This window comes from Vanessa atalanta, chromosome 22, assembly GCF_905147765.1.
Source record: "Vanessa atalanta chromosome 22, ilVanAtal1.2, whole genome shotgun sequence".
Lineage (NCBI taxonomy): Eukaryota > Metazoa > Arthropoda > Insecta > Lepidoptera > Nymphalidae > Vanessa > Vanessa atalanta.
In genome coordinates, this window is record NC_061892.1 from 3,115,277 (window position 1) to 3,142,323 (window position 27,047).

General features: G+C 31.7%; 1 protein-coding gene across 1 annotated transcript in view; it reads right to left on the reverse strand.

The window, feature by feature from the left end:
- Positions 1-12,315: 12,315 nt before the first annotated feature.
- The window catches only part of LOC125072750 (zwei Ig domain protein zig-8-like), a 63,872-nt gene continuing 49,140 nt past the window's right edge, over positions 12,316-27,047 (reverse strand). Inside the window, exons 5-7 of the mRNA XM_047683433.1 lie at positions 16,736-16,855; positions 15,442-15,639; positions 12,316-12,462 (exon numbers count right to left, since the gene is read on the reverse strand). Coding sequence (XP_047539389.1) covers positions 12,329-12,462; positions 15,442-15,639; positions 16,736-16,855 — 452 coding nt within the window. The 3' untranslated portion in view covers positions 12,316-12,328. The remainder of the gene's footprint in view (positions 12,463-15,441; positions 15,640-16,735; positions 16,856-27,047) is intronic.

Here is a 27,047-nt window from a genome sequence, read left to right on the forward strand (position 1 = left end):
CTAATATAAGAGTATTTGCCATACTTGAGTACTTGAGCAGATTCAGTAACTTGTCAGATTTACGGGCCGTGCTCTGCATATAAGTTGCCACCACTGATCCTACGTATGTTCCATCTCATACAAATCCACGTGCTCTAATTTGTATTTTTCCAGCATCACTACAAGAGCTGTTTGGATAATAATTAGCAGGAACCGAAGCGGTGATCAAGGTATGATAGACTATGTCATTGAGAGTTCCATCTCGATAGGCTTGACCGGTGCTTTTGTGACTGAGGCCGATGTGTCCTAAATGCGCTATAAGTCCCTGTTTCCACAGGGACCTATAGCGTACTGTAATAGAAATAAATTTGGTGCCGAGTAAATCCTTTTGGAAATTTTGTTCTGCATATATGTTTAGGAATAAATTAGCATATTCGTAGAGTAAATCTTATAATTAATCTAAGCTAATGAATATAAAACAAAACATGGGTTTAATATCAATATTACATTTTTGATTTTTTTATATTGCTCATAAAAATATGAACACACAGAAGTTCACTTCTATGTTTTCTTTTAATGGAGATCAAATTAAGAATTGGGTGTTCAAACACAAACATACACACACCCAATATATCTAGTAACAATGGCAATAGCAATCTGATGAATTAGATATTTTTTTTAAACAGGGACAATTGGTATCAACAATCGTGGAGCACCTTTATATTATTGACAAGATTCGTCCTATTAATATTGTAGTTGTTGTTCTATTACTGCTGTATACAGCTTGAGGTATAAAAAATTTTGATTTTTGAGTATAGTTTTGTTTATGTATTATATATATCAGACATCAGCTGATAAGACTTGTGTGTCAATTTTTAAAATTAGGATCATAAAGTTTCACTTTACGGTGCTGTTTTTAGCGTTCCTTTGCTTACCAGCAAAGGTAAGCAAAGGAACGCTAAAAACAGAACCGTACGGTATGCCATCAGTAAATTAATGGATCAAAGAAACTTGTAACATACAAAAACAAAAGGTCAGAAAAATGTTTTATTTCATTTGAAATGAGAATTCGTTAATTTTTTTTTTTAATATTGACAAAACATCTTGTATATCTCCACAATTTGTTCGAGTAATTTTACCTTTTTAAAAGCCCCATTGTACCTGTTCCATTGTGAGATTGGACTTCTAAATTATTTTCATCATATTGAATGAGCGCCGACTTTGAAGGGTAACTCAAATATTCGTTTGCGGAAATTTCATTTGTTATTATGTACGAATAAATATCGTTAAGCTGTGTTATTTGAATTCTAAGTGTTAGGAAGTAATTTTAACATGACTCATCTTTATTCAAGTATCACAAATCAAAGTTAAAGTTAAAACGTTTGTCGAGGGTACCAATTTGGACAGAATCTGATCTCTGATATTTTTTTTACATTTCAAATCTAAGTTCTATACGATTTGTTTTAATACATACATCATATACATCATCTAAATGGGATTAAAACTGACAATAATTTACTTTATATAATAATTTAATTTTCAATAGAACACCCAACCAGATACAATATTGATCATCAAAATAAAAAAAAAATACATTTCAAAATTATCTTGGCAAATGCTGCACAGTTTTTATTAAATATATATATTAAACATAAATAATCAATGATTAGATAATAAAAATTATAATATATATTTTTTAACTATTGTATAATAAACAATAATTAATAAAACCAATAAGATATACCATAAAATTACAAATGAGCACAAATAAAAAAATTCTGTAGTCGATATTTTGCTCATCAAGCAAAATATCGACTACAGAACAGATAATATAACAGAAAAGTCTGCGTTTGACTGATACTGATAAAGTATAACCTAACAATGAAATACTATGAAATTAATAAGATATGAAAAAAATCTATTTCGATATTTCAGTATTGTTTCGAAAATAAAGATTAAATTATTTTGGGATCATTACTTAATTTACAATTATATCAAGATTCTCTTTTCTAAAATTCTCCATAGTATATCCTTCTCTTCTTCTCTCTATTCTTCTTATTCGTTCCGAGTAAGGAATACCTCTGAAAGAAACGGTCAGATGATATTCAATTGAAACATTGTGAACAAATTAAATCTTCGGAAAATTATCCCTTACTTAAACCCACTTAAGAATTCAGAGACTGAATATGTTAGATGGTAACATTTTATATACGAAACTTTACCAGTCTGTAACATCGTTAAAAATACGAAATAATCTGATAAAGGTAACAGAAATAAATAGAAAACAAAACGATGTGCCGAAATCGCCTTTTTTCGATATTGAATAAACCTGTCCACAAAAAAGTCTTTATTCGGGAGTGAACCACGTACGAATTAAAATAAATTACAGTATAACACGACGCGCTACATCGGCCAATCTCTGTTATTGCAACCATCTCATGCATGTTATATCAGATGAAAATCCAATTATGAATGTTATGGTTTTTGTGGAAATGGTGTGACTTTAAGTTTTTAAGTTTAAAATTATTATAAACATATATAGTGCTAAATAATTTCTTGGTGGTAGGGTTTTGTGCAAGCCCGTCTGAGTAGGTATCATCTAATATCCTCTACCGTAAACCAACAATACTTAGTGTTCGGTGGTAGTGTTTAATTTGACCATCAATAAGTAAGTGTAATGCTTCTATATTGAATAAAGGAATTTGAGTTTGAGTTTGAGTTCCAGTTTAAAGGGTGACTGAGCCAGTGTAATTAAAGATACAAGGGACATAACATATTTGTTCCAAAGGTTAGTGGTGAATTTATGATAGAAATGATTAATATATCTAGCAGCACCTATGTGAATGGGCAGTGGCCACTTAACATTACTTGCCCCATTTGCCAGTGTGCCAACCGATATGAAATACATTTAAAAAAACAAAAGAGAATAAATACTTTTACACTTACAGAAGAAACTAACCTTTAACTTTTGTAATGTTTGTTTTTTTAATCTATCCTAATATTGCTCGCTGATTGGGCGTCGTCGATTGCGTTATCAGCTACCATCGACCAATTAAAATTCAAATTAAAGTAGTATGACTTAATTTCATACGCAGGTCAGCAAAATTTTTGATTTTCGTATCATTCTTAAGTTGATAAATATGACAACTACTAAGTTGAAACAACACGTTAAGTTCCTTAATCAAAGGCAGCGAATTTAAATCAACTAAGCATCATTTAATTTATCTGATCTTAATTTACCTTGTGCTCGGCGTTAAAAGATGGTACCGTTAGGAAATCTCGGAAATCATGTTTGGGTGACATCAGTCTTTTCAAGAGGAAACGACTCCGATGAGACATTAATAGTATGTTATATGGTTTAATCTCTCATCATTCAGCTGAAACCCTACTAAGGTTTGTATCTAACCTAATTTCGTAATTAGTTAGTAAGATAATCAAGCAGGCATAGGTCAACAAAAGTACTGAAAAAACTAAAAGTACAGTCAAAAAAGTACATAGTTATTTCAAATTAAACAAATATAAAACATTAAATCATTTTGAAAAACGAATTCGCCTCGAAATACCGCAGCACGATCTCTCGCCCAAACCTAAGCCTAACGAGATTATGAAAGCCAAAACAAAAATAGAGCGTTATGTCATGGCTACACCGAAGTATCGTGTTCAATAGCGCGATGATTAACAGCATTAAGCCTTAGTGTAATCCCAGCATTAACGGTATAATACACTTACGTTTCTCCAGTATTATTTTACTCATCGCTAGTATCACAAATTACTCCTTGAATTTAGTAGAATAAACAAAACGAATCTGATTTATATGAAAATTTTACTTTGTTATTGGTAGATAAAAAAATCAGAAAGTGTGAGAAAAGGTCTAAGATGGAGAAGTAACTTCATAGTTAGTTAGAGAAAAATAATGGAATCATCAAGATTTAGAGCAAATTATTTTTTATACAAATATATGATACGAGAACGAGTTGGAATTATGGATACATATATTAACTACTCTTGATGTTTTGAGAAAAGATCTTGAAACCTATTAAGAATATAAAATCAAAATCTATCAATGCCTATTCTATTTCCAATGATCCAAAAAAAATTTTTTTTTTTTCATATTGTGTAAAATAATATTCATTTGTTGAGTTTTTGATTTTTGAATCATGATTAATTTGTGAGAGATCTTTGTACAAGTACCCGCTTGGCTAGGTAGCAACCATTCATAAGATATTCTACCGACAAACGTATACTTATGGTCTCGCAGTGTTGGAGGGTGAGTGAGGCAGTGTAACTATAGGCACAAGGGAGATAACATTTTAGTCCCCAAGATATATGGCGTATTGCAGGACATGGCTAATATTTCTTTCATCGCCAATGTCTCTGGGCGACCGTGACCACACCACATACTACTGCACTACACTACTAGGTGGCACATTTTTGGCCATAGGGCCAATCAATTTACATACATCAAATATTTTCTTTGGGTCAAGGTCCTTTGCGGCCCTTTTTGTTATTAGTATTAATAATATTAATATAGTACTATACTATCACATAAAAAAACCAATGATTACACATACAAAAAGGGCCGCAAAGGACCTTGACCCAAAGAAAATATTTGATGTATGTAAAGCTAGAGTTCTCTAATAGAAATTTGTTTCTTGTAGACAAAAATTTAACGAAATATAAGGATAGAAAAAAGTTTTAAATTTCGTATAAAATTAGCTGATAAGCCGTCGATAGCTTGAAAACTATTGACGGATGTTCAAACAAACAACAGCAATCAATCTGAACATACGTAAATTTACCTAAATAAGCAGGCTGATTGCTACAAATATCCGACGCAATATAAAACGGTAATAATGATCAATTGCCATTTATTTTTCAAGATTACAAGCAGCGGGTAATTTTTATTTATGTACTTCACATAACAATATTAGTAAACATGTTGACAGAAATAGACTATATTTTTTTTAAGAGGTAATACTTTGTTACCGTAAATATCTTCATTCGTCAGGGTTAAGCAATTATTAATTCATTATTTATATTGATCACGTGGCGTAATATCAAAGGCGTTGAAAGTCAAAACAATTTGTGCTTTAGCTGCTTTGAGCATTGTAAGTCAAAACGCTTCTCGCTAAGGTGCTTGAATCGTTGGAAGCAGAACTTCATGTTCGTATTATGTATAACTGGAAACCATGACGCATCGTTGAGGTGTATGAGTTCAGGAAATTGTAATACTTCAAGGTAAGCTATAACACTTTATGTACATATACAGAATCGTGGTTTTATAATGTAGTTAAGTTTTGTTCAACTGCCTCTTTTGTTTAATAGTTAGATATAATGCCGCAGATTACGAGTTCATGATTCATTAAAAAAGTTATTGGTTCTTTTTTAAATTTAGAACAGCCTTACAAGTGAGTACAATCCTCGTAAAGCGAACGGCTTTACTGGTGTACTCCTGCGCCTGAATACTTTCTTGTAATGTCGGGGTCAGATTATGAGAGTGAGAAATTAGTAAGTGTACCTTTGTACACTATAATATCCGTAGCTTGCCTGTCTCCCTTGTTTTAGACAAATGGTCGAAATTGCTTTATATAGGAAGATTAATAATTCCATGGGCATTACTATTTTTGTTGAAAAAATATATATTTATTAAATGCATTTGGGTAATAATTCATTGCCATAAATACAAAAAAGTAACGATAACGAAAACATTTTCCATGTTTCATGCGTGTAGTTGCGGAAGTAAGGGATAATCTTCGGTAGGGATGCCGTTCCACTAGAAATTGTACTTTTGCTTGAGTACACATTTGTACACGATTATAACATTTCTATTGGTCGTATATTATCATATTTTTTGAAGATTTTGTACTTATTATTTCAACCCACAAACAACAACAACAACAAAATCTGTTCAATCAAGCACAAATTGATTTAAGGCAATCCACAGCAGCGCAATTTTAAGGCAGTCTCTGCGTCTGCACAAACACTACGGAATCAAAACTCTAGGTTTTTCCGAACCTATATGATTTGGGAATCTTTAAGAACGGATATTACTCATTCCTTAAAGTCCGGTAATGCATCTGTCCTTGAATGGAGGCAGTCACGTTGCATCAGATAAACTTCTTAGCCAACTATAACTTAAATACCTACATAGAGGTCTCTTTCAAAAATCATCCAATACTAGATAATAAATTAAATTTCCTTGGAAGCCACAGAACGTCGCTAGTATCTTATACTAAGTTTCTATCAGACGCTTGAATATGGTAAACGCATTCGAAATCAATGCTAAGTGAGATTTGAGATGGTAATTCATACATATAGTGTTATAGTTCATGTATTAAATTTGATGCATAGCTGTGACATAGCAGGAATGAGACGCTTTGAGACAAGTGAGCGTCATATATTGCTATATCTCGTATTCATATCATCAGAATGAAACATGTTATCTGCCTCGAATCCATACGTTTTGTTCATAATCTAATCTTACCCATCAGAATGAAAATAGATACATTAAATTTTAAAAAAATAGACTGTGTATCTGAGTTTATAATATCATTAATTAATTTAAATGAACATTAGTTAAAAACAAAGACATATTTAAAATTATAAGTCAACTATGACTCAGAAAGAGTATATCCTAAGCAGACAAACCGGAAGTTAACTTAAACCTCAGTGACAGGCGATCGCGCGCTCTTTTTTTTTTTAATGTATTGATTTAAGAGATTTTTTTAGCCTGCAAAATTAAAAGATTTACCAATAAAATATTTTTGGGTCAGTTCCATGATGATAAGATGAGCTTTTCGCCACGGTGTATGAGACATACTTACTCCCAAAGTGATAAATGTTTCACAAAAAAAATATAAGCACGTTTAAATTAAAATAATAAATAAATCAAGGCCATCGAACATAAATGTTTTCTAGTATTTATTCTCAAATGACAAAACAGAAGAATACGATACATAAAATATTCTCATTCAAATAAGATAATCGTATAAAAAATAACATTCTCTGGTTTTACAGTAGAGTTTTATGACGAGATGTCGTTGTTATTTACATATAAATATTGTATTTACATTGTTACTGCTCTGATATATTTATTTTAATACAAGTTCGACTCACCAATTTCGTTTAGACATTGAAACCTTATGTGTTTCGTTACTTAACAGAATATTTTATTTTGACAAGGCTAAAGTATTGAAATTACTTAATGTTTACATGTACTTAAAGTGACAAAATTTTCGGATTGATGGTAGAAGACAGTTATTTTCTTTGATGAATTTTCTCATTTTGACAATGCCATTTTTTAAGAACGAATCATAAGAGTAGTTACTACCTGTCTTACTCGAGAGATGCTGATAGCCGCTCTATGATGGTACTCTATTTTAGTGTGTGCCTTTGAATGTTATATTTATAAAAGTCAATACAATACTACTTTCACTATGCTAAACACCAGTTTTCTTATGCTTAATTTGTGTTTAACATACAGCAATATCGCTATGGAGTAATGGTAAGGAATAATCTTATAATATATTATTAAAACCTTAGCCCAGCTGTGGGAAATTTGAAGGCCGTCTCATTTTATTTTTATATGACTTATATTGTTATCTCAAAACTGCGTAGTATATGAACTGATTTTAATAATATCTTTTACAGTACAGTACAGTAACGGCCTGCAAATTTGAAACTGCTGGGCTATGGTCATCTCTCCCTTTGAGGAGAAGGTTTGGAGCTTATTCAACCACGCTGCAATCATCGGTCAAGATATCGGATCTCTTCTTTTGTTTGTTTGATTTAAATTAGAAAAAAAAAATGTAAATTCGATTGTTCTTGTTAAAATTTTATTTTAAAACTGATATGCTTTCATAAAATCCTATCGATTTGAAACGATCAACTATAAATAGCAAATATCTCGTATAGTTGAGATACTTAAAGATAAATGGAAAAGTTTTCGAAGATCAACTTCCCGTCTCATTTGCCTCCACCGGTGACAGGAGGGCTGGTTCATTTTCCGCCCAGAGAATCTGAATTGCGATTCAACATGGAAATGTTGCTAGCATTCTTGCTACCATTCTAAGCGTTCATGATTTGTGTAACAATTGTAATTTAAGTTTTGTTATTTACATTTTTCACCGAATACTAAAAAACGTACAAACAAAAAATCGATGGTCATTTTATTGTACTGTTATTTAACAAGTTTTTGGATATTAAGGAAAATTTCCTACGTTCCGAACATATTTTACGACAAGTATTTCCATTTTTTTTTATTGATAAAACAAAAAAGTCTTACCAATATAACTATGTAAATATTTGTATTGTTGTGTGTGTTGGTTATTAGTGCTTTGTGCATACCCAGACGAGCAAAAAGCGCTTCCAACAAGTGGTAATGGTGGTGGTATTAATATATGTATATAATATAATTATTGTGACTAAGATATAATTTGATATAGATATGATTTTATTTTTATATATTTTAATGCCAATCTGGCATGTGTCTCAATGCCTCTTTATAAATTGGTTATGAAGAATTATCTGATATTATAATCATTCATACACACATACTTACACACACATACCTACATCACACTCGCCTGACGCAAACACACATGCACTTTGTAATAATTATTAATTTTAGTTATCTTTTATTTTATTTTATTTATATTAATTAAAAGATTATTTATTCTTTAGTTGCTTTTATATCACATGATGCTATGGAAGAGTGGGGTCCCTCTGACTCGAGCATGTATTATGCGTACTAGAGAGACCGAACCTTAAATATTATATGTATACTGTGATAAAGAATAAACATTTTTTTATCTGATCTGATTTGCGCTAAGCCTATGGTCTCTTTTTAAATGTTTAATACAAAAATATAGTATCCCTTGTATTTCAGTATTGTCATAAACAAGAACTTTAGACTGAAAACAACATAAAGATGATTTAAATACAAGTATTCCCCATACCAAACAACAACTCTTTTTATCGACTTGTCATCGAGACGTCGCTGAAAATTTTGGCGTTGAGACGTTGATTTAGAAGTTCATTATGAAATCGGACGTCACGTACAGTAATGAATAAGAGACCTTAGTCCAAAATAAGAATACAAATGGAAGTTTATTGAAACGTGGAGGTTTTGAAAATATCTTCTTCTTTTATCACAAATATGAGGTGAATTATAAATAAAAATGAAACACGTGAAAACTCAGTGGTAATTCTCCAGGTATGGAAACTTATCTAAAAATAGCAATATCTGATTCAGTGGTTCATTTAGCTCAGCGGGGCGTTTCTGTACGAATTCAAGTCGTATCTCGGTCGTGAGATGTTGACAACCGACTTAAATTATTTTGATACATATATAAGAGGAAATAGTAATTATTATATGTATATATACATACAATGTCGCTTATCAAATTCTGATATTTCACGCACGAATTCTGCGGTGAGTTTCGAATTATTTCTTACAAAGTAACTCGACAGTTAAAATAATTATAATAATTATGTTGATGTAAGAGGTCTCTTGAATGAAATTAAAAGTGCAAGACCTGGGTAGGTATCACCCACTCAACAGCTATTCTACCGCCAACGAGTACTCAGTGTTGTTGTGTTCTGGTTTAAATAGTGAGTAAGCCAGTGTAATTACTAAAATGTTATGTCTCTTGGCTGTAGACAAGGGACATAACATCTAAGCTCCCAAGGTTGGTGGCGCAATGGTAATAAAATAAATGGTCAAAATTTTTTTACATCGCCGTACGTTATGGGCAGTGGTCATCATTTACCATCAGGTTGCCCATTTGCTCGTCCGTCTCCCTTTATAAAAGAAAAAAAATCTACAAAGGGTTACAATAAAACAAAAGTTATACTTTACGATATTTATTTGTCAAAGTTTACCTTAAACCTAATTTTATTACATATTCTCTGTTTTTTTCTAATAATTTCTGTGATTAAAAAACGTTCCATAGAATTTTCTGGAAATCCCATTACGTATATTTCGATATCTATTCTTATCATAGAAACTAGACGTTATAATGATTATATCTATATTATCAGACGTTACTGCTCCCTTGTCGTTTAGTCTATAGCCCTTTTCAATATTTTACGCGAAAAATATTCACCGCTTTCAATAAACAAACTCTTCAGATTTATATCTTAGTACAGTTTAGTATCTATTTGAGTTCTTGATTCGTAATTAAAATATATTAACGAGACTAAAGAAATTATTCCAACAAGTTTTAATTTTTTTATCTTTATGTAAAGATTACGAATATTATTTTTTTTCATTTTTATTCGTGTTCCATGTTTTTTTTGTGTTGCTGGAAAAATTAAAAATTGTATTTTTATATTTGCTTATTTATAAAAATTAAATAAAAATTTCGTGGTAGACTCTAATCCTCATCATTATTAAATTATATAAAGTCTGTTTTAACTAAATACATATTTTAATAGAAGTGAAAATAATTCTTATGATATTCGATATCAAAATTCGAAAAATACGTAATAGGATCAGTCATTTCATTTATTGTAAAGTTAAAAACAATATTGCCATATGGAAATAATCATACATTTAAATATTATTATTTACAATTATTTACATTCTTACAATTATTATTATTAAACAATATCAATAAATTAATAATTCTAATTATAATTATCTAGCAAATAATCTACAATTAATAAGAGATCGGTGCTATTTCGAACAGTGAATTTAGTGTTTAATTAATTTTAAATATTAACAGAGTTGTATTTACAGAAAATATAAGTTTTTAAATTTAGAATTAAATTATTTTATGTCAACACTCGATTATATCTTTTTTTAAAAGGTTCTTTATAAGTGCGATTCTTTTTTTTTTATTTGCTGTAATCGTAGGTTAAAAACCTTCATAATATAACTGATTATATTTAACAAGCACCAATGTTTGTATTAATATAATTTCAATCAATTAAATTATAGATGTATTAATACGTATGTATTAATCTGAATCTTTACACGATGAAATAGTTTCGCACGTTCTAGGTGATTTGATTATGTCGACTGGTCGATAGCGGAACTCTACAATAACTACGTAGAAACTTCTCGAGTTTTGACTCATTTTACTTTAACGAGTCCCGTATTTTACAATGACAGCGTGTTTTCAATTTGCCAAAATTATAATGTATAAGAATAAAAACATTATGAAATCATTTCGAATATATTTTGAGTGTGTTTTTAAATTTAAAATATTAATTAATTTATTTATTGCCTTATTACAATATAATTGTAGAGTGCTCAAAAATATACAAAAAAAAAAACATATAAATAGCCTTTAAAGTAATTAATTCACAGTAAAAATTTCTTTGCATTGAAAATGTTTAAAAAACGCTTTGAAGTTACACCGCACTTGCTGGCAATGTTATAGCTTGCAATAGAATCTTCTTATGAAGACTTATTAGACGTTAGTTTTTTTTTATATAAAATTCATCCCGTCCTCACCATTGAATCATCCACGGAACAACAGTTCAGCAGTATGTTGAAAAAAATAAAACGCTATCAAATTTAAAAACTAAACAACAGTTTGTAATTAACGCGTTTAATCTTCCAGCACCTCTCTTTCTGCAATGTGTAAATTTACATTCGAAAGAAGGAGACAGATCATCGCGTATCCATACAAAACTTCTTTAGTAAGGAAATAGCTTTTATTTAATTAAAATAAACAACAAGTAATACAAAAACAATTAAATTAGTTGATCCATGTGCTCTATCTAAATCTTACTGATAGACGTTGTACATGAGATTTATACATTTGTCTCTTTTTATAACCCCGAATTTGACGTTCGAAAGAAGAAGACAAAGCATAGTGGAACTATTCAATCGCTAAACATCTTCATAAGTGAGGTTAGGTTTTATTTAATAAAAATAACTTTAATTTTATAATAAAAAAGGTTGCGTTATTTTTTTCAGTTCTAACTTATTTTCTTCTACTCAGTCTGATAAAAGTCGAAAGTAATGAAAAGACTAAGATATCTAAGTCGTGATAGTTTTCATTCTAAAAAATTATCGAATTGCTTCATATAAATTATATAAACTAATTATTTACTTCAGATAATAATGAAAATCTTTTTAACTCTCTTCATTTTATTTTAAGTCGGCCGTACTAATTTGTACACTTTCAATAAATTATTTAACGTAAATATTATTCAAAGATCTTTTAAATATTTTGTCGTCTTATTGCATTCAATAATTTTGCATGATTTGAAAGTAGATTTTAGTACGGTCCAATTAAAATACTCGATTTCTATACAAAATGTAAAAGTCTTTACAATATTATACCTATTTAATTTACACTTGCTCGCATCGAATCTGTTAAGTTTTGTGTAATTTTCATCTGAAGCCGTCAACGGTGCTGGTGTAAATCGTCGCGAGGGTGCAATATAATGAAATTACTAAGTTAACGGATAGGGCACACGGTGACGCAGTGTTCGCGTTTCCGTGTTGCATTGCTGCTGGGTGCTCACCTGATAAAAACAAAATGTTACATTAGTTATTAACCGACTGAAAATAAAGATCTCTTATATACAAACTACATAAACAATTTTAGTGTTTCTCTCAATTGGTAATCGTAAACAGTCAACATCATTGGCTAGTGATATATTTTTTTAAGATATTTATATAATAAAATATTTTTTTTAACATAGATTTTTTAAAGGAATTATTTAGCAATGAGTCTTAAAACTATTCAGTTATTATTCGAATAGATTTTACATTATTCACAGAATAAGAAAGGGTCATAAAGACTGAGCTATACCTACAATTTTATAACACGAAATAGTGAAAAGAAACTACCTCGTCGGCCTAATGGCTTATAAAACTGCAGATTCCTACGTCCAGGCTGAGATCCTCGGATCAGGATGGTAAAATAATTTTGGTGACGTTGGTCCTCTGCTAAACTATCCACGGTGTAGGATTATCTCGTCAGACTAATGTGAGTGAAGAAAATTGAAAGCGTAACTAAATTGTAGTGCAATACTTGTACTATAATATTGTCTGTGTAGTTTGTATTAAAATCTGTCTTTTATGTAACACTAGGACGCCTGCGCGGCTTCGTGTATATTCAACAGATTTTTAGGAATTTCTAAACTTAATTTCATTGTAAACCGACGACGCCTGTGCGCACGTTTTACATTTGTTATTTTTTTTTTATATACAGCCGTAACGCCGCTCTCTACCCGGCCAGTAATTTTTTTTTTCTGCACATCTACGGCTGGAGCTCTTCAAAATAAGACCATAGTCGATCTTCTACGTGAAGCTATCGTCCCATAATCACCGGGACAAATACGCTTTTAATATATAAGATTGTTTATATTCTTCTTATCCACCCGGCTTCCCACGGATGCTATTTACTAATAAAGAAGATTATATGATATAAATATTATTTATATCCTAAGATCAGGACTAATGGAGCTATTTTCCAGTGGACAAGTTAAAAATTTGGTCGCTAATTTCGAAGATTATCCCCAAAAAACAAAATTTTCCTCTTATAATATTAGAATGAATACACACTTCAAAATTCTTCGAAAGCTTACAGTACTTACTTATAACGGTCATTATATTTCCTGATTTATTATAAAATCCTTATTACTGTCTGACACGACACATTAATTGTTAATAAGTATAAATACAATAATGATGTACAAATAGTCTATGGCGGGTCGTGTAATTTAACCTCATTACAGGATAATTTTGACCCATTCGTGCCGGTTAGTGAGAGCTTTATACAACGACACTGTATTTTATATCTCAGCGAGAATGTTTAATCGTCTGCAATTATGTAACATTCCATTATATTAATGAATCTCAACTCGTTCGTAATGACCTAATCATCATTTGTTATTTTAAGATAACAGAATATATGGTTTACGTCATGATAATATCATTAAAACAGTGGAGTGTTCATTTAAGTTCACTAAATTTCCGGTTGATTTTTACATATATTAGCAGTATTTATTTGTAACTTTTATAATTCAAATATGTTGGTGTTATTTTAGCAACTCGTCTTGATTTGGTTTGATTTGTATCTCATCATTTTAAGTGTCATCACTTGTCTAATCCAGGTTGTGTGTTTTTTGGTACTATGATCATATTTAATTCTAATTGACATCTAGGTTAATCAGTGTCTGTATTTAAGTAGGTTTTAATTAAAATTCAATAACGCTTCTGTAGTCGCATTAATGGCGTAATTTTACAAGTAATAAATTACTTAAACTTGCTGCTGGCAACTCTGAAGCTACGTTCACTTACTACAAAGCGGCTACAATTGTAACTTAGTCGTTATTGTAACTATGTCGATAATATGTTTTCTGTTTAAGAGTAAGTACTTGTAGGCATTTATTTTTTCAATTTATTTATTTCGAATTTCGAAAGAAGGGTTTCTTTGAATGAATTTATTTTAAATAATAAGACAAACAAAGTTGAGAGAAATTAACTAAGTGAATCCCTATTTTTCAACCAAGTATATATTAAGTATTAAATTACAGGTGTACAAGATTTTTATTAAGTGAGGATTAGTAACATCAAGTGATGAATTATCTAGTTTCATCCTCTTTTTCTTTCTGTCTCTATGAGACCTTAAATATTTATTGAAATAACGATAGAGATTGAGTTATAAAAATAATGTTTGTCTCAATATACTATAATATTAACCAATAATTATTAATTATTTATCAAATAAAAAAATCATAGTGATCGATCATATATGGAAGAAAACATATTGATCTTTTTTTCTAAAATGTAAGATCTCTAGGAAATCAATTATACACTTAATTCATTTTGATATTGACAAACATTCGTAATGATTATATTTCAAACTACGCTAAGGATAATATCACAAATTGATATATTTTATCTCCAAAACAAAAAACAACCGCTATTAAACTGAACAAATCCCATATCACACTTTAATATAAAAGTTTTTCTCGACACTTCCACACCGCGTATTATACTAAAATCCATATCTTATAATATCTCTGCTATCAAACTTACTAAACATCCATCGGAAAAACTTAAGTCTATTTCGAAACTCGCGACACCGACTTTCTACGGAGGCAAGTTTTCCATACTTATTTATCTACAAAAAGCATTTACGTTACAGAAGGAACGCCTAAAGTAGTTTTATTTATAAACGACGACTGAAGTTACTCAAATGTGAACAGGATAATGTATCAGGAAACATTTAAATACCTTTAACGTTGTATCAAAGCGTGTTTTAATGGCTTTATAAACGCGCTCTAATAGAATATTCAGTTTCAGTCAGAAGATATGAAGCCGAATTCGTAATCAAATTAACAAAATTTCAAATCAATTCGATAAATCACCGTTATTCAGATGAAATTTTGAGAGTTCGAATTGAATAACACGAGAAACGAATGTTTTAATTGAAAGCAAAGTTCGCAAGAAATATCCATTACAATTATCAACAGTATAAGTAAATTAATTACCGTTTATAACGTGAACATTCACAGAAGCAGCTTCAGCCATTGTTGGCACGCAGCTGTAGTTCCCGCTGTCAGTCGGCAAAAGTTTGTCGATCGTCAGACGAGACGTGAGCTGCTCCGTCCATTCTGTTCTAAGCCTGATTCTTGGCTCTTCCACAATTTCATTCGCATCTACTTCCTTATATTCTATTAATTTTGATCCTGTAAAAGTTTTGGTGCTTAAGAAATTATGCATAGAGGAAAAATTTAGGGCAAAAAAAACTTTCATAAATAAATAAAAAAATAAAAATAAAATAGCACATATTATAAATACAAAACGCCGTGAATGAAAGCAACCATGAATGCTGTAGAAATACAAACAAATAATAGAAGTTCATCGGAACGGAAATATGGCAGACAATTGAAAGATTGTTCCGTCTGGTTAAAACGTAATAGAGCAAGAATAAAGAACGAAGCCACCAGAAACGCTAGTACGGCAACAAATAGGCAATTTGCCAGAAGATACGAGTTTCCGTCCAATTAATGGTCTAAAAGAATCGCTTCTGTTATAAAATGAAAGTAGTTCGAAATCGTACTTGGAGGAATCAAAGCGAGAATCATAGGGCGTGCCATGAAATAGGATTTTTAAGAATGAAATTGGGTCGAAGCGTTTAGCATTAGTATACTCTTAAAACTACATTTTCGGAACCGAAAATTAATTACCAATATACTTTCAGAAGTTATGATAGTCAAGTAATAGTTTCAGTATCTCGTCATTTTAATTGACGTTAATAGGCAATACTAGTTAACCAGAACCTGTAATTGTACTCGAACGAATAAATTAGTTTTATTTTTTTAATAATATTGCTTATATCATTATTTTTCCAATTTAGATATCGGAAAATCCAAAAAAATAGACTTGTAATCATTTGTGGTACAATCTCGTTAATTTTCCGTTCCAAATTATGTTCTTTTTAATTAATTTAAAATGTTAATTCATATGTTATGATAAAATAAGGAAAGGGTTATTTAATTGTAATAAGAAACTTTATATACCTATTGTACCAAGACGTTTATATACGTAATGCTAATGGATCTTTAACGTGTTACCCTCGGGCTATTAATTCAAGTCTTGTTTTGTCAAAACTTTAAGCATCGTTTCGGAAATTGTATTGTCTTAATATGGACTGCTGCAATTTTAGGTACAAGAATTCTAACAACTAAGGCTTTTTAATTGGCAACTCCTTAACTTACCATATCATGGCCCAGTTGCTCGTTTATATTTCTTATAACTATCAGTAAGAAATGAACCACATACCCTTATACCAAAATATCGTCCCCAGATCATGAGGACCTTGACTCAGGATGCAGGTTAACGACAGCAAACTTCCTGTCTTCACGTACAAGTCCGCCGGACCAAGGACCTTTGCTTTCGCTTCTGTCACAAAGAAATCTTTATTAAAATTACATATACAATTATATAACATATTTATGTCAGGGGCTCCAAATATATTGGTTTATTCGCCAAGTTAAATTGTTAATGTGACTCGCATAGATATTTAGGGATTATAAGGGTCCTGTTATAGGAAAATTATTTCACTTCGGTCATGTGTTTAAGGTAATAAATGTCTATATATATTTAAATAGGATTCACACTGAATATAAAACCAAATATCTATATTAATATTATAGATGCGAAAGTAACTTTATTGTCTGTGCTGTCGGTCTGTCTGTTGCTCTTTCACGGCCAAACTTCTGACCGAAAAAGATGAAATTTGATATGATGCAAGCTCTTAGAATTTTGAGAACTTTAAGGAATGACGTTGGTTAATTTTTCTGCCTAATACCTGATGACAAACCCCTAAAACGCAATCTAAGCCGCGGATGGCAACTAGTTGAATTGTAATTTTATTGAAATGATTCTAAACTTTTTTGACGAAACAAAATCCGTATCAACCTCCTCTCCTCCATTCATCCAAAAAAAAGTTAAAGTGGTTCGGATTACACTGAAAACGACGTCTCACTAGCTTTGGATTGTTTTATTGAAAAAAAAAAAAAACTAATTTGCATATTTGAAAATGTAACGATTCATCCAAGCGTTACATTATTATATTTTAAATATTAATTCAAAAAAGCTTTGTCGCAATTTTAATATAATATTAATATATAAATATAATTATAGACCATCTTCGTGTTATACAGACGTACATATTTTACGCTTTAAAAACTTACATGTAAAAAAATCCGCAATGATTGTTAAACAAATGGCCATTACTACAGAATTATCATTAAACCTGTACTATTCGATTATACAATCAAATGTACATGTTAATTTACTTCGTGTTTGGTTAACAATTAGTAGAATTTATAAATAAACAGCCAATTTAGGTCAATTTTAACTTCGTCATGTAAAAATTGATTATTTAAAAACGGCTTGACCGGCTATATATATTTGACGCATATTTCCGAATTCGATGAATAAAGGTACCTTTAAAACTAAAAGTACCTTTATTCATCAAATTCGGAAATTCTAGTTTATTAAATTTTTCACTGGCTCACTCACCCTTCAAACACAACAATACTCACTATTGCTATTTGCTCGTAGAATGTATAATAAGTAGGTGGTACCTACACAGAAATACTACCATCAAGTTTTTATTAATTTATTTTCTTAAGAAACATATAGGTAACGTTTTATTTATTGATGGTATTGTGTTGTTTATATATATATATATATAATGAAATACATTTCAAGGTAAAGCGTTATTTGTACCCATGGGAAGTCGAAGCAGTTAGTTAGTTTTAATAAAGTTAGTAATTATTTGTAGCAGTGCCTTGTATTCCTCCTGATTAATCGTTCTCCCGAATCGAGACTAAAAAGATTTATTATTTTCGATAAATATTTCTAATTAATCACTCCCACGAGATTAATAACCTAAAGGAAAGCACTTTATTACGTCATAAGCTCTTGTTATAGCAATTTCTGAGTTATTAACAGTTTTAATAAAAAGGCAAGATTCTTATTAAACGCGTTTCTTAATCTAGCAAAGAACGCAAGCGAGATAAAAAGTAAATAATACCCTAAAACAAATTTCAGATTAAATCCAAGTATATTCAACGACCTTGAACATTTTCTTTCGGAGATTAAATCTTTTCACTGCTTTCGAGAATGTTTTCGGACGACTTTTTGTAATACCTTTAAGTTGATAGGCAAAAGAAAGTGTCATTGGCCAATCTAAGTTGGAAAGGAGCGGAATTGGTTTTCTCTTGTACTAGTTAGTTTATATTGACTGAGGTATGTTTATTTTTGATCAACTGAATTGAATATAAACATGATATACGTAATTGAAAATTACTGGCTTCCCATTTAGATGATATTTAAAGTATGTATTATTTGTGTGCATGTGCATGTGTGTATGCGTGCACGGTATGGTCTTCCAACGCGGATACGCTAATATACGCCTTAGGCTTGTTTCTTTAACAAAATAAATAATAGAGGTCCTTAACGAGTTAAATACATGAACATTAAGTGCTAGTTAGTGCTTTAACCTGCTGTCATCAGTTGAGATAGGAGCGTTCTCCAAACCTTGACGAATCTCTGCGATCTTCTGCTCCTTTTAGTTATATCCTGTGCTTAAACAATGGAAAGTAAATAATAAAATAAAGCATATCAAAGCGATTAAATCGCTTTAAAATCCGTAAACATAAACCCAGCTACAACCCTCTTGCGATGTAATGTCTACGAACAAAGGTGACACCAGCAGGTGACCTATTTGCTTACTAGCTTGCAATATATAAAAATGACCGTGCATTTGACAGAATACATTATATTAATATAACATAAAGAATAAATTTAATAACTGGTACGAAGTGTTTATATGTTGTGTTCAAATAGCATATTTCTAAAACACGGTTGAGTATTCGTATTAGTATATGTAGTCGTTCAGGTATATGTAGTTCAGTAATTCAATAAAAAAATTGTTAGTCCTTACCATTGTAATTGTGAAATCTACGGCTAGCCGTAGATGTGTAAGAGGAGTGAGAACGCTTCAGAATAAGACAATAACCGATTTTTGAAGGGGTTTTAAATCGAGTGGATACTGTACGATAATCGGAAGCGCTCGTCGCAATGGCTGAATCCTGGAGACCAGCCAAATCCTGGCCTACGAAAATTGACTCAGAAAAAGTTTCTTATGAGTTTTGGTGGACTAGCGCCGGTGTCGTTCACTACAGCTTTCTAAAATCTTGCCAAACGATTACGGCAGATATCTATTGTCAAGAACTGCAAACCATGAAGGAAGAACCAGCTGCTATACAATCGAGATTGGTCAATCGCTCTAGGCCACTGCTGCTTCACGACAAAGCAAGACACCACACACTGCACAACAAACAACCACTAAGTTAGATGAGCTACAATTGGAATTTCTGCGACATCCACCGTACTCCCCGGAACTTACTCCAATAGATTACCATTTTTTCTGGAATTTGGACAACTTCTTAGAAGAAAAAAAATTTAACTCAGATGCGGCAGTTCAAATTGCCTTCAAAGAGTTTCTTGATTCTCGCCCCCATGGTTTTTTTATAAAGAGATCACTGAACAACCTATGAGATGGCAGAGGTACATAGATAATAACGGTGCATACTTTGATTAATTAAATATATTTTACAAAAAAAAATTGACTTTATAAAGTCAATTTTAATTTAAAGGCAGGAATATATTCCTCCCGTACAAAACGCCAATTTCATATGAACGGACTTAATATATAAGATAAAGTATTATTTTTTTCGGTAGATTTTAAAAAACAAAAAACATGAATCCCGCGAACCTTTTAATAACCTTTTTGCAGGGTATGCTCATACGCGTTATATTACAATATTTTCCGTGGAAGCGTTTAATTTTCAAGTAGATTTGCCTATAAGAACGTTTTACGATTACGTTAAGATATTTTTATGTTATTTAATCGTAAGTAAAATACAAATTTGTTTAACTCCCATTTGCAACGTTTAGTACGCTATTATTGTTATGACTTGTTGGGTTAGTGAGTTTATTAGTGGTAGAACTTTATGCATGTCTGAATAGATTTTTTTATGTGATAGGTGGCAAACGAGCAGGAGTCTCACCTAATGGAAAGTGACTTCCACCGCCCATGGACATCTGCACACCAGGGGGCTAGCAAGTGCGATGCCGTCCTTTAAGGAAGGAGTGCGCTCTTTTCTTAAAGGTTCCCAAGTCCCAAGAAGGAAATACCGCCGGCGAAAGCATAGCAAAGCAAAACAAATACCAACCACATACCATATATTCTACCACCAAGCAGCAATACTTTGTTTTGTTGTTTTCTGGTTTGAAAGGCAAGTCTAACTACAGACACAAAGGACATAATAATTTAGTTACCAAGGTTGATGGCGCTTTGGTGGAATCATTAAAATTTCTAACGGTGCCAATGTCTATAAGCGGTGGTGACCACTTACCGTCAGGTGACCTATTTCCCCGCCCACCAAAGCTTTTGATAACAAAAGAAACGATCATGTGTTCTGGGCTGACCAATAAAATATGTGATACTTCATTAGGAAACCACCCTTAGCATGCTCTATTTTAATTGCGCGTGTGTAACAATGATTATTATTATAACTACACGCATATTTTATAATTTTACAAAGTATGTCCTTAGGGTACAACACTGGTTGACATCGTTATAAAAATGAGCTACGCGTATAGCCAAGGCAATGATAAATATTTTTGTAATACGTATAACCGGGTCTTTGTTGTGGTGTCGGTATTGTGTGTTATCTGACAGGGCTATTGTGGATAAGGTGTTTATTAATATATTTCAAGTGACGATATTCAGAACAAAAGGTAATTAGTAAGCGAAATTGAAAATGTTAATAATAATTGTTTATTTTTCACAAATTGTATGTAGAATATGTTTAAGGGTAAGGTTAAGAAAATGACTAGCTCCTGCAAACCCAGGAAAATAATAATGTTAATATATATCTATACATATAATAAAATTGGAGTGTCTGTTTGTAATATTAAAATAACCGCTTTTTACTAAATGCATACACGTTACATATAACAAAACAACATATTGTTCAATTTTTGTCCGTTTGTCCATTTGTCTGCTCATTCCGGCTAATCTCTGGAACGGCTGGACCGATTATGACGGACACTTTCACTGGCAGATAGCTGATGTAATAAGGAGTAACTTAGGCTAAAACAATGACTTTTTTGTTAATTTACACACGAGTTACTAAAGTATGAATTTGTTTTTGTGTGTAAATATGTGTGTAATTATTTCATTATTTATAAATAGAAGTGTAAAAAGCTTAATTAAAAGTATAACACCTCGCCTTATTGCCTCCACTGGTGACAGGAGGGCTGGTTCCTTTTTTGCCCACAGGAGCGGAATTGCGCTTCAACGCGGCCACAGTTCCACGTTTTTCTTTAAGATCCTAATGTTAATAATTCTTATGTATATAAATATATATTTATGTTACATAATTGTCATTTGACGACCTCCGTGGTCGAGTAGTGTGTACACCGGTTTTCATGGGTACGCCACTCCGAGGTCCCGGGTTCGATTCCCGGCCGAGTCGATGTAGAAAAAGTTCATTAGTTTTCTATGTTGTCTTGGGTCTGGGTGTTTGTGGTACCGTCGTTACTTCTGATTTCCATAACACAAGTGCTTTAGCTACTTACATTGGGATCAGAGTAATGTATGTGATGTTGTCCAATATTTATATTTATTAGTAGTGCATGGTTTTAAAACTCCATCTAGCTTCAATACGTGCATCTAACTGATTATAGCGACTTCCTGAGTTCCTTGAAAGCTTTATAAATTCATCTTATGCTCGGTAATGAAGAAAACGTGATGGAAACTGCATTTTTCGGATGAAATTTAGCCACGTCACGTGTATCCTAACCAACACCCAGAGTTTTGCAATCATGAGCTCAGTGCGGTAAATATTAATATATCTTAGTATGTACACTTGTATGTTTGTACTTGTATACTTTATACCAAGGAAATGATCAAATGTATCGCGTTGTCCTAGATCGACCACGTGACCTATATCGCAAATATAGCTAGAGGAGAGACATAAACAAAAGAATGTTTTATCAATCCAACACACACAGTCCATTCATTCTTAATGACTTTAAAAGTCCAAATGAAGTTTAAGGAACGATAAAATTTTCCATATCATTAAAAAGGCGAGAGTCCGGACATGAAGTAGTCAGGAAACAGGCAAATTGCAAGTAATGTCGGCGGAGACTGCAATTGTCGAGTCTGCGACAACTTTGAATACGATGAGGCTTAAGATTTAGAATGGAAGTTTTAATGGTTAGAAAATTCGTTGTAATTCATTCTTAAAACCTTTGCTAAATTTCCAGATCGTGGATATTAAATCGGAACTGCTAAACGAGATAGCAAGTATTTTGAATTTAGAAATGTTCAAATGTCATACATATCATTAGGCAGATGCCTAATTTAAATAATTGAAAATAAAAATGTATGAGACGGCGCTTAACCTCATTAAGCAGTTGTAGACAACACGTGGAATGGCCGACATTTGATTCATAGACAATAATATAAATAAGTAAATAATAAGTATGTTAGACAACATCACATACATTACTCTGATCCCGATTTAAGTAGCTAAAGCACTTGTGTTATGGAAAATATGAAAGAAGGTACATGCCAACTAGAGACGTTCTCTTGTCATCGCTCGGCCGGTGCACGGGTTGTATCGTGAGCCTATATATGTATACATGATACATGTTCACAACAATATCAGGCTTAATATATTACCAGTAATATAGATATTTTTGAAGGAAACAGTGACAATAATTTTGTAGACACCAGGATGAAAGGTAAACTTACAACACCGAGTTTACGATGTCGCAAAATACGTCCTTCCTGAAACACAGTATTCGGTTCAATAATAAGATTCTACATTTATTTTTAACTTGGCCTATTTTTATTTTAATGTCAAAAATTTTAATGGTAAAAAGCATAGATTTAGTACTTGTAGATTTAATTATACACATAAACTCTGTGATTAAAATGTTGGAAAAGTTTGTTGACGTTTCTTCTCAGTAGAGAACTCCAATTAAGAATATTATGATTTGATATGTTTTTATTATTAAAAAGTTTTATGAAGAAACGAAGATAATATTGTAAAATGGGCTTGGAGGTGTTTTCAAGGCTGTTAATATATGTCATTCAAAGAAATATATTTGAACTTTAGACGGTTTAGCGCTCGTTTAATTTTTCGTGATTTTGGTGCACAGCAATGGTCATTGAGGTTTAATGCTTTACTTTATTTAATACGCCTTGCCTAGAATTAGTTTTGAATTTTATTTTTCATAAAAATAAGTTTTTTTAAGATCATCACACTTGTGTAATTACTTATTTAATACTGTATTGCACGACTGAAAAAAAACATCAACGATTGGTCACTCGTGCAATAACGATTCTTTAAATTGAGGAACCTGGCGTAAATAAACACGTTTTTTAATTGTCCTTGAAATAGGTTCCCAAAAGCTCAAAGACTTAACAATTATTAAGTAATTTACACGAATGAAGATGTAGTCACATCGTCTGGGCTTTGAGTGTCCAAGACCGAAACTAGGTCCGTCGTCTAGAGGTTAAGATGCCCTAAGTAATTACTAGACCATGTTAGTTATCTCAGCTTTGAGCAGACTGAATTTGATTAATGACTCCGGCTATATAGTTATGAAATTCATTGGTTCAAATAATTTAGTGTAAGTCTAAGAAATTTAAATCTGATGTCTTAAGTATGATAAATTTAAGACCCTTCTGAATATTTAATTTGCATTTATTACATTCTTATTGGTTTATCTGTAGAAGCAGTTTCGTAACATGTTGACTTACGCTGATATGCTATTTTGATGTGTATTAAGTTTAAGTAAGATACACTTTAAATGTTTTAATTATTATAGTCTATGTCGGATATCACTTTCTGTCATTTCAGGATCGATGTTCGTAGTTGAGTTCCGTGTTTGTTCTTAGAATATAGCTCGGCATCTCTTTGATGTCACTGTATTGACATAAGATACGATTGGTGTATTTTTGGAATTGGTCATCTGTTACTCTCCTATCGTTGTATTTGCAATACAATATAAATTGGTTAAAGATTCCAAAAATCTTACGACATATACATAAATGCCAACTAACATATTTAATTATTTCATCAATTCAAACAAAATCGAGAAGCTTGGTACTTTTTTATGGTATAGATTGGCAGACGAGCATATGGTCACTACCGCTCATAGACAATGGTGCTGTAAGAAATATTAAAAATTTCTTACATCGCCAATGCGCCACCAACCTTGGGAACTAATGTGTTATGTCCCTTGTGCCTATAGTTACACTGTCTCACCCTTCAAACCGGAACACATAAATACTGAGTTTGGCGGTAGAATATCTGATGCGTGAGTGGTACCTACTCAGACGGGCTTGCACGAAGCCCTACCATCAAGTAGTAACGAGAATAAAGTCACGATATTACATCATACCCATTGGTTTTGCGGGAGAGTTCGTCGTTGACATATAATATATATGTTACGTAGAAAACTAATGTGATATTCACAGAAGTACTAATCCAGTCCTTTGTAAAACTAACAACTCTTGGACCACTAAGCCTTCACTAAAGCCGGTCTTCATCAAAATTCCGGGTTAAGAGTAAATATAATTACTGAAATAGAAAAAGGACAGTTTAACTTTGCGAATAAATAGTAATCGGTTAAGCGGATTCAATACTTCACGGAAACCGGTTTAAACCGGATTTATTTCTAAAGAACACATTTATTTTAAGATTGTCCCTTTTTTATCCATTTTTTATGGTCTTAAAATTAATATAAGTATTATTAATGTGATTACTAAAGTTACCGGTTATCAAATCGATACTATTAGCTCATGTGATTCAACCTTTGTTATTTATTAGTACTAGTACTTATATCAGTAAGTATTTGATGTATCTCGTCACCATCGAGAGGAGTCAAAACTAAGTCACTAACAAAATTAACTTAAGATATTATGGCAAATTCAAACAATATTTTTATAAAACACGGTTGCAATTTTGACGAATGCCAAAGTATATGTCCAAGAATATATTTTACCATTGTACGTGACCCGTATCTTAATGCACTTGATATGGAACATGCTTTAGGACATCAGATTGTTTATAAAAGCCTGATTTATTGTTTTTAAAGAAAATAAGAAGGAGCCTTTGTAATAAGAAGTTTTTTTTAATTTTTATTGAATAGATAGGCGTACGGGCGAACATAAACAAATAATAACCATTCCTTACATCAGTCCAATGCGCCACCAACCTTGGGAACTAAGGTGTTATGTCCCTTGTGCCTGTAGTTACACTGGCTCACTCAGCCTTCAAACCGGAACACAACAATACTGAATACTGTTTGTTGGGGGTAGAATATATGATGACTGGGTGGTACCTACCCAAACGGGTATGCACAAGAAATGAAAAAAATGAAGTAAGACATACTACAGTTTTTTTTTTAAATAATAAATATTGGACAACATCACATACATTACCCTGATCCCAATGTAAGAAGCTAAAGCACTTGTGTTACGGCAAATCAGAAGTAACGACGGTACCACATACACCCAGACCCAGGACAACATAGAAAAATAATGAGCTTTTTTTCTAGATCGACTCGGCCGGAAATCGAACCCGGGACTTCGGAGTGGCGTACCCATGAAAACCGGTGTACACACCACTCGACAACGGAGTTCGTCATTATAGCTTATATTTAAAAAAATAATGTAACGTAAGTTAATATTAGCCGAGTTGAGGTCAATTCAAGCTAAGTGCAGGGAAGACGCTAGACCGCATTCATTAATAAGCTAAAAAAAAATTCAAAGTCAAGTATTAGGTATTTTGCACCGTCACGCTCTTAGTAAAATTATTAAAAAATAATGCAAATTGATATTATGATAAATGAATCTTACAATGTGTATCACGTATATACGTCACAGTTATGTTTGAAATATAAACATTTTAATAAAATTTAGGAAAATAATAGTGAGCATAGTTCAAAATTGTTTTACATCAAAGAAAATATTGTACAAATTCTCCAACTTATATGTTAGAACCTACTTGTTTCTGTGTTTTAGTGTATTGTAGTGTGTGTGTCTAGTGTCAGGCTTACATATCACTACATTAAGACTTAATGGTAAAGATGCCGTTTAAGATACCTACTTATTCTTACCTTAAATATTTTGTGTACGGTTTAGATATAAAAAGGTCATGTCCTTTCAATTCAATGGACTCAAGCTTGTTGCTGTGCAAGCGTACATATGAGCATACAAACAGACAGAACTTTGTCAAAAATAATATTAGTATACATAGTAATAATCTCGTTTGTAAGATGTGGGTTTAAATCAAATTTATTTTTGTTGTGTGATTGTACTGCCTCTTATATTTTGTCTTCTTTATTATCTTTTCCTTCTTGAGTTTGTTTGAAGAAATATATTTATTATTTATATAAACTAAACTCAGTTTGACCTTTTTTTTATCCTTTTTTTATTCCGGTCCGTATACTAAAATGTTAAATAAATTGATATTTATGACGAACGTAAAAACTT